This window comes from Stegostoma tigrinum, chromosome 6, assembly GCF_030684315.1.
Source record: "Stegostoma tigrinum isolate sSteTig4 chromosome 6, sSteTig4.hap1, whole genome shotgun sequence".
NCBI lineage: Eukaryota > Metazoa > Chordata > Chondrichthyes > Orectolobiformes > Stegostomatidae > Stegostoma > Stegostoma tigrinum.
In genome coordinates, this window is record NC_081359.1 from 58,555,774 (window position 1) to 58,570,934 (window position 15,161).

The 15,161-nt window shown below is 39.2% G+C and overlaps 1 protein-coding gene across 7 annotated transcripts in view; it reads left to right on the forward strand.

Annotated features, from left to right (window-relative positions):
* The window catches only part of tenm4 (teneurin transmembrane protein 4), a 973,741-nt gene that overhangs the window by 758,917 nt on the left and 199,663 nt on the right, over positions 1-15,161 (forward strand). For all 7 annotated transcript variants that reach the window (XM_048532769.2, XM_048532768.2, XM_048532771.2 and 4 more), the window contains exon 7: positions 2,168-2,406. In XM_048532769.2, the coding sequence (XP_048388726.2) occupies positions 2,168-2,406 (239 nt within the window). The remainder of the gene's footprint in view (positions 1-2,167; positions 2,407-15,161) is intronic.

Consider the following 15,161-nt stretch of genomic DNA (forward strand, 5'->3'; position numbering starts at 1 on the left):
TCACCAAAAAGGTCAGTATCTCAGCTGCTGCAGGGTGCTGGAGTGTCAGTGGATTCTGACTTAGCAGTGTTCGAGGGGATGTGTGATGGTGACACCCTCCGACCACGGAAAAAATGGCCACGCAAGATACAAAAGTGAGAAGATGTGGCAGCCAAGCATTATAAGAGGGGCAGGTGAAAACTACATTGACAGCAGGGTCAATGTGAGAGTACAGCACAAGGAACATTTGTTTCTTGCTCAGTTGGCAGGACGTGGTTGTTTCTGCATCTCTTAAGTCTTTCTCCTCTCATCCTAAAAATGTGCCACCTAGATTAACTGAGACAGAAGTGTCTGGCACAATGACTTTAATAGGTGGGGGAGAGTTGGTAAGGTGTCCCACGTGAGTCTGCAGCACAGTGGGCATGCCAGGTGAATTGGGGCACGGGAGTGGGTGGGTGAGACTGAGACTGAGTAGATGCACAGGCAGTAGTGAGAACAGTAGAGGATGAGCCTTGGTGAGAAGGGGCTGTGGTAGCAGAGACTGAGTGAGTGCGAGGTGCTAGTGGGAATATGGTGGCACTTACCCTGGCAGATCAGAGATGCTCAGTGACCTACTTGCTGCATTACTGGGCCTATCACCGTACCGTGGAGACAACAATGACTCGGGCAGCAACCTCAGGTAAGACTGGCAGAGGTGATAACATGGCTGCTCTGGGGAAAAAGGACAACCCTCTTTCAGACCATTCTGTCCATCAGAACTTAGAGGTTGGAAATATCACACTGCAAATTTTCCCTTACCTACCATACCCTCTGGGGCAGTGTGCAGTTGTGTAGTGCAACATCAGATTGCCAGGACTTAGATGGAGTCAATGCCAGGGATGCCAATCTATCCTGTAAGACCCTGGCAGCGGTGAGTATTTCAGCTGCAGTGAGTGGGAGAATCAGCCCACCATTGGATGGGAGGTATGCTACAGGGATGGGCAAGATAGTTAGTGAGGGGAATTTGGGATGATAAGGTCAGAAAACTCATTGGACCTCACTCTGTGAATCCCAACAAAAATAACATAGCCAGAAAAATGTAAGATTCAACCTTAAGCCTTTGATACTTTGCGATTTAACATGTGACAGGATTCTGCACTCTTAAATCAAACATTATTGTGACAGCTTAGGCAGTTGGAGCTTTCAAATATTAGCTTAGGAACATTTTTCCTAAGTTAGATGCTAGCATATAATATATTTTATGCGCTTCTAAAGTACTGCACAGTAAGAAACCGCCTTCAGAAGGAAGAGAAGTTTGTACTATCCCTCCCTCCTGAGAAACATTATTCTCCCAAATCACGCATGGAGATCAGCATTTGGACCACAAAAAAAGTCAGCTTGTAATGGACACTGGTTAGATACGTCCTCTCAAATATATCAAACTGAAGAGTCTTTAAGTACAGCAGAAAGAGAACAATTGATCCTCAGCAATGACCACATTGAGCACAATACAAGCTATTTCTTCTAAAACCTGGGCTCCCATATCTTCTAGGAGTTGCATTCCTCTTTTATAATTCAGCATATCAAGTCATAGAACTGGGAATAACATTGTGTCATAGCCTGCTCATAAAATGCAACATTTTCCAGAAAAACAGGCTTACAACCTAGGTACTTAATGTACATCACATTTCATGAATTACAACAGTGGCTACATATCAAGTCACTTTGTTTGCTGTAAAGGCCTTTGGGTTATGAAATGTGCCATATAAATGCATATTTTCTGTCACATGAAATTTTGAGTGCAAATGAATTTGAGGTGATTTCCAGAGAAGGGAATATATTGTATTCAAAAGAAGCATAAAATTAACATAGGCAAAAAAAATGTAAAAGCACCAAAATATTCAGTTAATGTTCACAAATGGGTTTATCATAGTCTGTACAGCACTTCATTGATATTTTCAAGTTCAATTATTTTTGAGAAAATGTAACAGAATACAAAAGCATATTCCTATCATAATTTTAATTATCACCCATACAAACCTAATTTTTGTAATTTTTGAGCATTTGTAAGCTACTTATAAACATTTAAAATGCAAGTGAATCTGGAAGTCAGTATAATAAAATTTGACGGAAGAGAAATTCAATGAATAGTCATGAGTAAACCCTCTGGAATCAGAATTCTGATATGTATTCTGTCTTAATTCATCAGGCATTTCTTATTTAAATCGGGCACTGGATCTTCTCCTCTTTTTTGTACAACTGGCCCTGGTTACCCCCTCACTTCAAGCACTGTGTATTCTCCACCACCTCGGCCTTTACCTCGCAGCACTTTCTCAAGGTCTGCATTCAGTCTGAAAAAGCCCCACAAGTACTGCAATTGGAAGTGCGCTGCTTTAAGTGCCATCATCATTTCTGTAACACTGGTGATTCTACTCGCCTACTTCATTGGTAAGTTGCGAATTACGTTTTTTTTGCCTAGCCTTGTTTTTACAGGCCTGCGATTTCACACTTTTCCTGTTCTGTTTTGATCACTGTGGCCATTGCTGAATTGTACTTGAGTTTGGATCTAATTCCGAGTTTCTGGAAGGAACACGAGAAACAATGCTGGAAGCATACTGACTCAAGTAGCTTCTTTAGAGAGAGAGACTTGGATTAACTGTCTGTTTGAGTATGAACCTTCTTGGGAGTCAGACCATCTCTAACATTGTTTGGATCTAATGTGAATCCGTCGCTATCGTAGATAAAATATTTACGTAATGCTCTTACTCCATAATATTCTGAAGGGAAAATACAAAGTTTAAAAAATTGGCTTTGTTTTATTCCTTTCCATGCCGTTTTAATGAGTGTTAACAAGCCAGCATCTCTCCAGTGGTTGAGGGAGTGAATACATATCATTCAGCCACACAGGGCAAAAAGATTTAATCCCTCATCTGTGCTATCTCGACATATTTCAGGCAGCTTTAATATAGCAATTGGCCATAGCTTCTACCCTCAAAAGGCTATTGAAAGGAAAATTAGCCAAATTGCTCTCATTGCAAGCCAATATCTCCTAAAGAGGTATGTACATGCAAGATCAAAGAAGTGATGACATTCACAATTGAATAGCCTGTTATTTTCATCACGTAGTTTATTACACAACAAAAGGTCATGAGCTGAGGGACCAGAGAGCTTCTGATATTCATAGAATTAGCACTTCATTCCAAAGTAGAAGAAGTATATTAGGAACATTAGTCTATAGCCCCAGGGAGGAACAAGACAAGCATCTCAGTGCTGAGAGCATCCAACAGTTCACCTAAACTGTGGCGATATGGGGACTCCCTCTGTGACAAGACCTCATGTGAACAGACATTGGGTCTACAGGTAATCTCATGCGATCACAAAATGAGTTTTAAAACTGCCAGTATTAATGTGCATAACATTCAATCTACTATGCAATATGTTTCCACGTCAGCTTACCTCGCCAACGTCAAAGCAGACCTCCTGTTTCTGCAGGAGTGCGAGATACTGCACCTCAGTAGCCATAGGTAATGGCTGAGCTTATGGGCCCACTGGCCTTCGATTTTATCAGGGTAAACGATTGCCATTTCTCTAGCCTGCATATTCTGCTGCAAGGAGGCAACTTCACCATCTCTGAGGTTAAAGAGGTCGTAGGCAGGTTCTTCTTTGTACCAGACATTACATGCAGAAATGCTCCCCAGAGACTACCATTAGCAACACCCAGGCTGGTCATTCAACTGTATCATCGATGAGGATGGACGATGTGGAGGGGCTGACAGCAAACTGAATGCCACATCCAGATCTTGATGGAAAGGATTAAAGTTGCCAAGCTGCACAATGTCTTTGGCAGATGGAACGCAGCATAGATACATTTGGTCACAGCCAGAAAGGTCTACCCACTTATGGACGGATTTCCTTTTTGTGTCCTGTATGCTCTTGGTCAGATCCACCAATGTCAAGCAAGTGTTCTTCTCTGATCCTTGCCTCCTGCTGGCCAACTGTCGCCGGCTGGCTGGCAAGGGAACGTGGAAACTACATGTGAACCTGTTGATCCCAGAAAACATTGAGGAGCTCAAAAGGGATTACACAGGTAGGAGAACCATGAAACCCCTTGTGGAATGGTGGGAAATAGTCAAGGAGGTGTGCAGAAGGTGAAAAAAAAGGGGAAGATCTGTCCAAACTTCAGAAGAGCATGCAGAACCTACTACTGCTGCAGACGATAGGAATCAATGACACAGAGGATCTCCAGGAGGTAAAGAGCCAGCAAGCCTCACTCTTCGCCTTGAAGGTCTCCAAGATAATCTTCCATTCCAGGTTCTGCACTGTGGAGCAAAATTAGATGTACTCATGTTTCTTCTTCCAGAAGGTGCACAGGGAGAGCTGTGTGCTCTGCAGCTTGAAGGAAGAAGATGGCTCAGTAACATCATATCAGTCTCTTGTACTGAGGGTCAACAAATCCTTTTACACCAAACCTTATGACATGAAGCCCACAGAAGGTCCAGCCTTCCAAACATTCCTGTCCTCTATAACCGATAACAGCACCCGAGAGAGGCTGGACCAGTTGTTATCTCTGCATGAGCTGACCATGGCTCTCAAGAAAAGAATATAACTCACAGAAGTGATGGCGTACTGACCAAGTTATATTCAGCTGTGTGGGACCTGACTGGCCAGAACCTGCTGGAGGTGTATGACAATTTGCTTCTGAAGAGTCGCATGCATGAATCCATGAGGAAAGGTATCGTCACCCTCATCTACAATCAGAAGGGGGAGATGGAGGAAATTAGAATTTGGTGACTAATTTCATTGCTGAATGCAGATTACAAATCCTGTCTAAGGTCATCACCAACCGGGTCAAGTCTGCTCCGGGATTGCGATTCACCCTGACCAAACCTGTCCTGTACCAGGCACAACAATCTCTGAGAGCTTCATGCTCCTCATGGATACAATCAACTCATCGGCCTGCACCAGGAGAAGGCCTTTGACAGGATAACACACATCTACAGGTGGGATGTGATCTCCAGAATGGGCTGTGGGGAGAGAATCTGCACTTGGAGTTGACTGCTTTACAGCAACATTGCTGGTGCAATCTAAACCAATGGACAGTAACAAGAAAGCTTCCCTATCAGTTCTGGAGTCAGGCCGGGCTGCCAGCTCTCTCCTGCCTTGTTTGTATGTGGTATGGAGCCCTTTGCTGAGTCCATCAGGAAGGATACAAACCTGACAGGAGTGACTGTTCCAGGCAACAAAGGCCTGCAGGTCAAAGCCTCCCATACGTGGATGATGTCATCATTTTCTGCTCAGATCCACTGACCGTGCACAGACCCACAAGCATGTGCAACCAGTTCAAACTAGTCTTAGAAGCTGTGGTAAACCAAGACAAGAGGAAGGCCATGTTCTTTGGGAACTGAGCTGACTGATCCTTCGTTTCCTTCACCATCAGGACAGATTGCCTGAAGGTCGTGGGAATATGGTTCAAAGGGCCTGGGGAGTATACAGAAATACGGGAGGAGTGCATCACCAAGGTGATCCCAAAATTTGGCTTTTGGGTGTATTACTCCCTCTCCATTTTGAGTAATAGCCTCTTCATCAGGTATGAGGCACTCTCTCTGTTGATGTATGTGGAGCAGATCTGGCCCATTCCCAGAACCTATGCCATTGCAATCTGAGCCACCTCCCACTTCATTTGGAGGCCAAGGATAGACCTTGTGCACAGGGACACCATGTGTAAAATACTGGACATTGGGGGGGAAGAATACACCCAATGCCACCCTCATCCTGATGGCCATCTTCACGTGTGGCTACATCAAAATGTGCAACCTTAGTACACATCTGTCCTTTGTGGAGAAATTTACAAAGAGAAATACCTTCATCCACAAGTCCATCAGGAAGTGATCAGCACATAGTGTCCTCAAGATCCTGTGGGAAAAGGAAAGAGTGGATCTGTCAGGTTGCTCCCTGTGCAGGCTGTCAAAGTTATTTGGCAGAATGCCTCACTGCCTGAACTTTCCAAAAAGCACCAGGACAGTGTTTGGCTGGTGGCGAGAGGGACACTACCTGTGAGATCCTTCATGTACACCCAAACTCTCTGTGCCCCCACATTCTGTCCTCAAAGTGGCAGTGGGATGTTGAGACCGACACATATCTCCTTCTGGAATGCTCCTTCCAAAAGGAGAAAAATGCAGCGGTTTTCGTCAAGGTTTGTCCCAAGCAGCTCCATGACTCAGAACTCTTTGCCCTACAGTCCCCTCCCCAGGGATACACACAGAGACAAACAACAAATGCACCTGGAGGAACATCAATGTAGTGAAAGACACTCTTTGAAAGCCCAAAACCGTTGGTCTTCCACAGCAAGGAGTTAACCCTGACTGAGTGTTGCAAATTGGTACATTCCAGGTCCAGGACTACTTGCTGAGGGACGCACTAAAGCTTGGGGTAGCTGCTGCCAGAGCGCAGTGAGGAAAGACCACCAACTAAGGTCTTTTTGCCAAAGTTGAAGTGGGAGCCCATTCAGTTATTGGATCCTCCCAGTGCCTCAAACATATGTAAATGCAGTCTTTTATAAGTGAGAAATGCCTTTGGTTTATTTTCTGGATTGAGTCAAACTCCAATGATTGTTCGTTTCTCCATATGCTACTGAACAGAATCGAACTGCTTTAGTGACTCCGTATTTATAAAAAGATATTTTTGTGAATAAAGTATATTTTTGAAATTAAAATAAATGAGGAACATTAGGACAGGAGAAAGCCATTTAGCCTATCGATCCAGTTCTGCCATTTAAATAGATTGTGACTGATGTGCAATCTAACTCCATCAACCCACCTTTATCGTTCACAGTAGAGACTTCCAAAATGTCTACCTTTGTGTGCAGAAATATTTCTTATTCACTAAATTTCCTTTAATTCTTGGGCTGTGCCCTCCAGTCCTAGATTCTCCAACCAAAAAAATAGATTTTCTCTATCTACCTATTTGTTCCCCTGAGGATAATGCAAACTTTGATCAAATCACGAACAATGATACGGTGAGGGACAAGGTATTGTACTGTCACTTTTCTAAAAAAGATTCCTCATTTTGAACAGAGCTTTCAAATTTAAGCCAAGTTTATAAAATTACACTGGTTCTTGTAATATTTTAAATCACTTCTAGTATTGGGAATAGTAATTTCTGTTTTTGAGTCAGAAAAGAGATCGTAATGGATTGTAAGCATCCAGAATTGAAGCATTGCTTTTTAAATTGGCATATATTTAAGTCAGCCAAGAAATTGATTCCAATTTTCTTCCACTGCAGTTGTGAACCTTAAATGGGATCGATGAGCCTTCCCATTCTCACTGGATGTTTTACTAAACAGGAGTTTGAAATCAAAATCTGACTTATATTTAGAATTCCCAAGTCTCAGATGCCTGCTCAAAAGCTTGGTCAGATGTTTCAATTCTGCATCTGAGCCTGAAGCTACACTGTTTCAAGAACAAAATAGAAATGTCATTGTCCTGCAAACTACAAGTACCAGTATTAGTTCAAAAAATGTTTCTGCCACTGTCAAACTTTTCTGGCATTGGTCATAGGATCTGTAAAGAAGCTAATCCATGCAACTCACTTATTATCTCCCTTGCATCAGTTAACATCTTCTTTAAGTTACCAGACAGAGCAATTTTCCAATAAACATATTGAAGGTTTTTCACTGAAATAATGTACCATAATTTCAACTCCAAAGAATTTTAGCAGTGAAAAAGATTACACAACCAAAGTTGGATTAGATTTTCTTTTGCGTTTATTTAAAACACAAGCAAAAGGCACAGCCTGTGTGTTCCCATTGAACTGGATTTGATCGAAGTTCTGTTCTTTTTCTCCTTTTAAAGCCAGACAATTTGAGAGGTGGCTTCACACTGGGGTCTGTACGAGATCACCACTGGAATGCTGCCAACAGTGTTCACAAGATTAAATCACTGTAATTACTCGATGTAATTACTGGAACATTGAAACTATTAAATTATTAAACTAAAATTAATCAGCCTATTCCATGGCGAAACTATTTAAAATGAATTTTCAATACCACGTCCAATGACATGATACATTAATTAATTACAGTCTCTTGAAAGAGAAAATGCTATAACATGCAGCCTCAAATTATTTAGAAGGGATGGCCTTAAATAAAAGTAAGTAGTTTAATCAAATTGATATGTTCTCCTAACTTTTCTAAATCTGCATCAAGAAAAATTGTAAATACAAAATTCATTAGTAATTTCAGAAGAAAGGTTGAGTGATGATACAAATAAAGAAATTCTGATTTGTTCTGAAATTGATTTTTTTTTTAGTTGCAATTATTTGCAGGAGAATTGTCTTCCCCTCACAATTCATTAGCTAAAATAACCTCCTTTCTTCCTGCTGAACACTTCTGGCAGAACAACACCAGGATGAACTGTATTCTTCTACAAAACTATAACAACAGTTGAGCCAGATATTTATTATTTTGAGTTCTTGAGATAAAAAGCTAAAATGTTACTTGGAAAACAAAAAACAAATTATTAATACATCTTCCTATAACACTGCTGACTTTTTTGTTGAAGGGATAGGTCTTAATTTAGTTAGTGCATGAAAATTTTTCATTTGGCATGAAAACTGTATTTTTGGGGAAATGAAAGAGTTTGCTCAGCCTGACTCTCCTACACAGTTTGGGAATTTAGCTGGAATCAGTTCATGATTAGCTACCAGATTATTCTGGCAAGCTTGTATGTCACTTCAACAGAGAAATTCATTAGTCATCTACCACTCAGTAAGCTCTTACTATTTTCTACTAATGGTGCTGAGATCATTCTGTCATGGTATTTTGTTGAGAAAAAGCAATTTGATCTGCCCATTCAGTGCCTGCACTCAGTATCACCACAAAGCAGCCAGACATTGTCCTGAAGTTCAAAAATGAACTGATTCCATTGGGCATGATTATCCCTTACTGTGCTGATTCTTTCATATTTTCCAACCACCCTTAGACTCTCTGTCATTAAAATGTCAACAACTGTTGGTTGATTATGGAGAACAAAGCCTGACAACCTTCAGTAGGAGAGAGCAGAAAAAAGCTTTGAGCTAAAATGGCCTTCTGTTCAAATGAAGTACAACAGTTTGAAGATAATATCCTCTGAGGAAAACAAACAGGAGAATTTAGTAACAAAAATAAATCAAATGAGTAATTATTGTCCTATTATTTCAAGTAAGCATGTCCTAATATAACTAATATTTGCATTAATTCTGAAAAAAAGTCAGTTTCTTAATATTTTTGAAGATATAAGTAGTTGGACATTTTGAAGCTAGTAGTGTAAGCAATGTGAAGTAGAACCAGTTAAAACATAACAAATATGTCTTTAAAAATAATCACTGCACGCTTGGAATTGAAGAATGTCTATTAATTCTGGTATTGCATTGAGTGTAGTAATTAAGGAAGAATCCACACCATCTAATTCTGCATTGGTCACGTGGATTAATTAAACACACATAGAACTGCAGATTCTTTGATGGCTGCATAGCCTAAATAAAACTGATTGTTTCTATGTTGAATGGCAGGAGACTGCTTGCACTTCATTATTGAGATGTGAAAAGCTTCATGATTAGGACTTGAATGATTTCAAATGACAGTCCTCAATAACAGCCCTCAGAAGATTCATAATGAAAATTGTGGCTGATTTGAAGAAATCTGAGTTGCTGAGAATACTCTTGAACTGATGATTGACCTTAAATCAGATTTTTTATTCATTTGTATTGCTCTGATTTGTTTTTAGAGCTGCATGGTAAAGACCACAATATACCAAATATATAAATCCTAATTCAGGTACCACTGTCAGTGTGAAAAGTACTTCAGCCACACTTAATCAGCTTTCAACCTTCTTATAAGTTACTTTGATTAATTTGGCACGTTCCCATTCCTGAAAATAGTTCTTCTCCACTCCATTTAGACAACAAATCAATCTGTGCAACAAAGGTTAAAAGGCAGCTCTCACACAGGTCCTTTTCCCCCACCTTTCCGACCAATCTCTCATCTACCCCTGAATTGGTGCATGAGTGGTTTTCATATCTACACACTCCATTACATCTTCTTGAACAACTCAGTTGTCTTAATTTTTATTTCAGTAATTTCCCTAGATGTTGGAAAATCCCAAACAGAATTAAATGTTAGCAAGATCTCCTAGTAACTGGAATGGAGAGAGCAGAAGAGCGATGGCTACTCATGTCATTTCAACTTTTATTTGCTGTTTCACAGTGTCATTAAAACAAAGGTAGAGAGTTGCAACAGTGCCTTCAGTTTAAGAAAACCTGATTTCAGATTAATTTAATTAATCCAGAAACTCAGCTAATGTTCTGGGGAACTGGGTTCAAATCCTACCATGGCAGAATTCAAAGAATCTGGAGTTAAGAGCCTTATGATGACGATGAAACCATCGTTGATTGTCATAAAAACCCATTTGATTCACTAATGTCAGTTCGAAAAAGAAATCCATTTTCCTTACAGATAGCAGTCTGGCCTATATGTGATTCCAGAGCCACAATAATGTAGTTGACTCTTAACTATCCTCTGGACAATTAGGGATAGGCAATAAATGTTGGCCTAACCAGAGATGCCTACATCCCATGAGTGAATATAAAAAAAAATCAGACAGTGCACAATTTGCAGTTTAAATGCAGCTAAAAATCAAATTAATTCATTTCATATCTTCTGCAAACATTTGCGTTCTGATTTTTGTATGAACAGGGGATTGATTACTTATGAGTGAGATCAGGTGTAATTTCTTTCCTCAAACGGCTGCAAAATTTTGGAATTCTCTACCTCAGAGGGTTGAAGATGTTCCACTGTTGAATTCATTTAATGCCAGAAAAGACATGTATTTGGTTTCTCAAGGAGTCAGGGGCTGTGGAGAGCAGGCCAGAAAGTGGAAATAAAATCCCAGGTCAGCCGTGAATCAACGGCGGAGCAGGCTTAATGGCTATATGGTCCACTTCTCTTCCAATTTCATGCATTCTTGGAGCATCAATAATGAGGAACTTCCTTTAATAGTGTTTGTAATAATATTTCATGCTTGTTGTGGAAACAAACATTTTTTTCATGCATCTAAATTGAGTCAATGATCACAATGCTAATGGGCTTCAATTCAAATTGCATTCTACTATTGGATATTGAGGTGTGGTTTGTGATGGCAAAACTGTATTGATTGTCCAGAGAAAGTCACAGTGAGCCTTGGAAACTGTCATAGAGCTTGCAATTATGGTTCACCCATAGTGGTGTAGGGTAGGAAGTACATTTAGAGCAATGAGGAAAGATTAATACATTGATGTGAGTTAAATTGAGTTTGATAACAATCTAGTAAAATTCCAGACAATATCACATTGTGATCACATTGTTGTTTGATGCATTCTTTACGAGATCAGAGCAACAAGACTATGAGGCAGAAACTTCCTGTCAGTAAAATTCAATTAATTCTACAGCAGATTTCAACTTAACCAAATGAGGTTTGAGAGTCAAATTGGAAGCTTCACAAGTACTGCAGGTTTTCATTGCTGAAATTGGGAATTAGCACAAAATCAAAAAGAAAATTGGGATATATTAGATCGACAAATTTGATGTATTATTAGTTGACCCTAATAGTGAACAATAGCATAACTCTTCTTATCATGACCAAGATTCATAAGAATTAATTTTAGTTGTGACCTTACACATCTGTCATGTAAACCATAGAGAACCTATTCTGAGAATTTTGGAAATATCTTTCCAACCAAATGAGTATGTGAAAATGTTTCATCAATTCGCAGATCTAGTAAAGACCCAAACTATCCACAATAGACGTCATGAGTTTTAGTATTAGCTACACTACTAAGGGGGCTCTCCAACCGAAGCCACAATCAGGTTTGATGCACTGTGTGCTTCCTAACATACAATCCAAAGAAAACCATTAGATTTAAGGTGATGACAGTTGTTGAGTTGCCCTCAGTAATAGTTTACTGGTAAGTATTCACAATTGCAGCAGTAAGAGAGGTGGGATTTTTTAAAAATCTGAGAGTGGGGAAAAACTGACCATTGAAATCCTTTGTTGCATTCATGGATTTTGTATGTCAATATTGATATGTCAAATATAAAATCATGTTAATCTCGCATGTGAATTTACCAGTGTGTGTGCATAAAACATCAACTGTAATGTATTTTTCCAATGTGTGTCCATAAGTTACCACTTCCTGTAGAACACAAAGTCTAACAATCAAATGTATCTCAAACAGGCAGCAATCTTGTGTCAATACTGGACATCTTAAGATATGGCTTTCAATATGGACCAGTACATTTCGGTTCCAAGGGATATTTTATTGAGTAAAATCTACATTTCATCATGTTACATTTCAGAAATTCATTTTTTATATCATATACTAAGGAGCTGACACACAAATGATCTTCTATTCCCTGTATAGCTATATTAGGAAAACAACTGTTTTGCATTGAAATTGGAATAAATTAGTTAATATGGCAGTTCTTCACCTAGTGATCTACAGGCACTTCCAATAATATGGCAAAGTCTCCTTCTTGGCTGTGTAACAGAGGCTAACCAGCTTTGATCACATCTCTGCAAAAAAACAGTCATCTGGACAAAATGTTCTTCAAGCCAATGTAGCAATACTGCTCAGAAACTGAGACATTAGTTAATGTTATCCATAGAATTGCTTTTTAATGTAAATTTCAGTGTGAATGAAATGTTCTGTTTTACTTTCCATTGGAGTTATAACTGTTAGAGACAGTACTTACTACTGGCTTCAGTCATCGGATGGTTAAATCAGAGATGAGTGTTATCATCCCTTTACACTCCCAAACAACACTGCCTCCTCACCACTAACCCCCACCCTACCACCAAACCTTGCCCTGCTTGCTATCTGTGAAAAAAAATGACTAATTCTTGCTCACAGTGCTGGCACTGCAGAACAGTACTAAAGTGAGACGCGTGTCTAGCACTTTTTTTATTTTAAATGTCTTGTGTTGGTTTTTTTCTCTCTTTGTACATATCATGCATTCAAATCATATACAGCTACATAATGTTCACAACCTGTCAATTTGACTCTGGATGTGGTAACAAGACAAAATCTAATTATTACAGCTATTACTGGACTCTGGGCCAAGCGAACCTGAATGTTTTCATGCTTCATAGATTAGCATATCGCATGCAGCCAACTGCAAAAAACAGTTCATGTTACACTGGCTTGATCCAAGTGCTGTAGCTTGCATTCGCTGCTGTAATTTTTTCTCAGCAATCTCATCAGGCCTACAGTTTTGACAGTGATAGGATGTAGGCGGCTGCACCAGTCCTCATTTACCTGTTTAAAGATGTTAACAGTTACATTTCTTCTTTGCATCCCATAAAATCATAAACATTATTTAGAAGTTAGCCTGCATTGAGATACATTGCTATTTTCTGACACAAAGAATATTGCTGTGTATTTTATTCTTCATCCCTCACAGAGGTTAAAGTCAAGATCCATAAACCAAACACTGCAGCAAGCAAAGCTTCTGTCTTTTTAATCTTAAATTAAATCTCACACATAGTAATTGATTTGGTTGGAAATTCATTACTGTACTGTGGGTGGCCAAACTAAGTCAATAAGCTCATGGAATAATGTGAATATTTTGCTGTGCTGGGTTTTGTTTGTTGGGGTTTATGCATCATTAACTGTCTATGGTTTTCTTTTTGTCTCTCAGCAATCAGTCATGGTCTTCTCATCCTAAGCACACTTTTACTTTCTCACTCCATCAATCTTTCCCAACAGGCCTTTTTTCGTTGACCTTGTGGATCATCATTTTGTTGGTCTTCTTTTAGCCTTCAACACTTTTTGTTTCTGCTGAGTGCAGTAGTTGTCCTGCCTATCCAGCTGTGTGATGAATTAGTAAGGTGATAGGGCTAACAAAAGAACAAAAGATTCCCCTAAGTCAGAACAGATTGGAGTCTAATGTACTCTTTTAAAATTAGAAATAAGATTCACATCGGTCAATTCCCTCATGCGCTGAAAAAATACTTCCTCTTGAGCTACCGGCTTTTGATCAACAGAGTCACATTGTTGCCTTATTACTTACAAAGCTGAGGAGGCATGCTGTGATGAAATCCCTTTCTCTTCCAGTTCAATTAGTAAGCTAATGTCAGAGATCCCTACAATAGTGCATTCTAGAGGAATACATTAAAAGCATATGAGATAAAATGTTTGCAGAATGTTAATTTCTGTATTGCTATCTGAAACTGTAATACAAGATTAAATAGACATTTGCAAAAATATGGAATGAGTTGGTAAAGCCAAGCATGGGATAGTATGCAGGACAAATATTGACTGCTTTTCTGAAGCATGTTTTTCTCACAGCAAGTTGCACCATATTTTATTGTGCCCTGAGATATGGCGTTTGCTGTTCCAAAGGTACAACTCCATTATGACTTTTTTAAAATAAAAGTCTTCTGCCATTAATATTGATGGCCTGTTTGCATGAGAACAATCATGTGCACATCTCAGGAATCCACATCCAACAGCCACAAAATAAGTAAAACAATGAGCCCCAAATTTCTGACGGGAGCTTCAAGATATCAAACAATGCTTTACATAATCATCAGAACTTGCTGTTTCTGTGATACCAATCGTGAAGTTATCCTTTCAAATTAATAATTAATACTTCCATCTAAAAAGGGAGAAATCACAAGTAAGAAAGATAAGTATCTATTTGATTATATCTCATAACATAATTTCAGGGACAGAACGTACCATGATTGCTACTTAGTCATTGGAATTTAGAGATAGACAGATCACTTAGTTATTCATCATTTGTGTTATGACGGTCCTGACTCAAAGGCTGATTTTTTAGACAATCAAGAACTAAAGTATTCTCAATCTTTAATCCCTACTTAATTCTAAAAGACGCAAACCGAAATCACTCAAAGGTGTACCCAATTCTCTTCTGAAGAAGTGTCAAATATGTGCCATTAGAAGAATTGTTTCAAGTATTGGATAGTGATGTGGGTTCAATTTGACTACAATTGGTTACTCAAGGTCATATTTTTGAAAAATAACACTTGCTACCCCCAATATGCACATATAATGCTGAAAAAAACTTGGACAATGTTATCATTGGTCATTTCAAAGTCCAAAAAAGAAACAGAACAGAATCAGGGCAAAATTAAATAGTTATCAGGAATCCCTTGGTGATAAATTTAAGA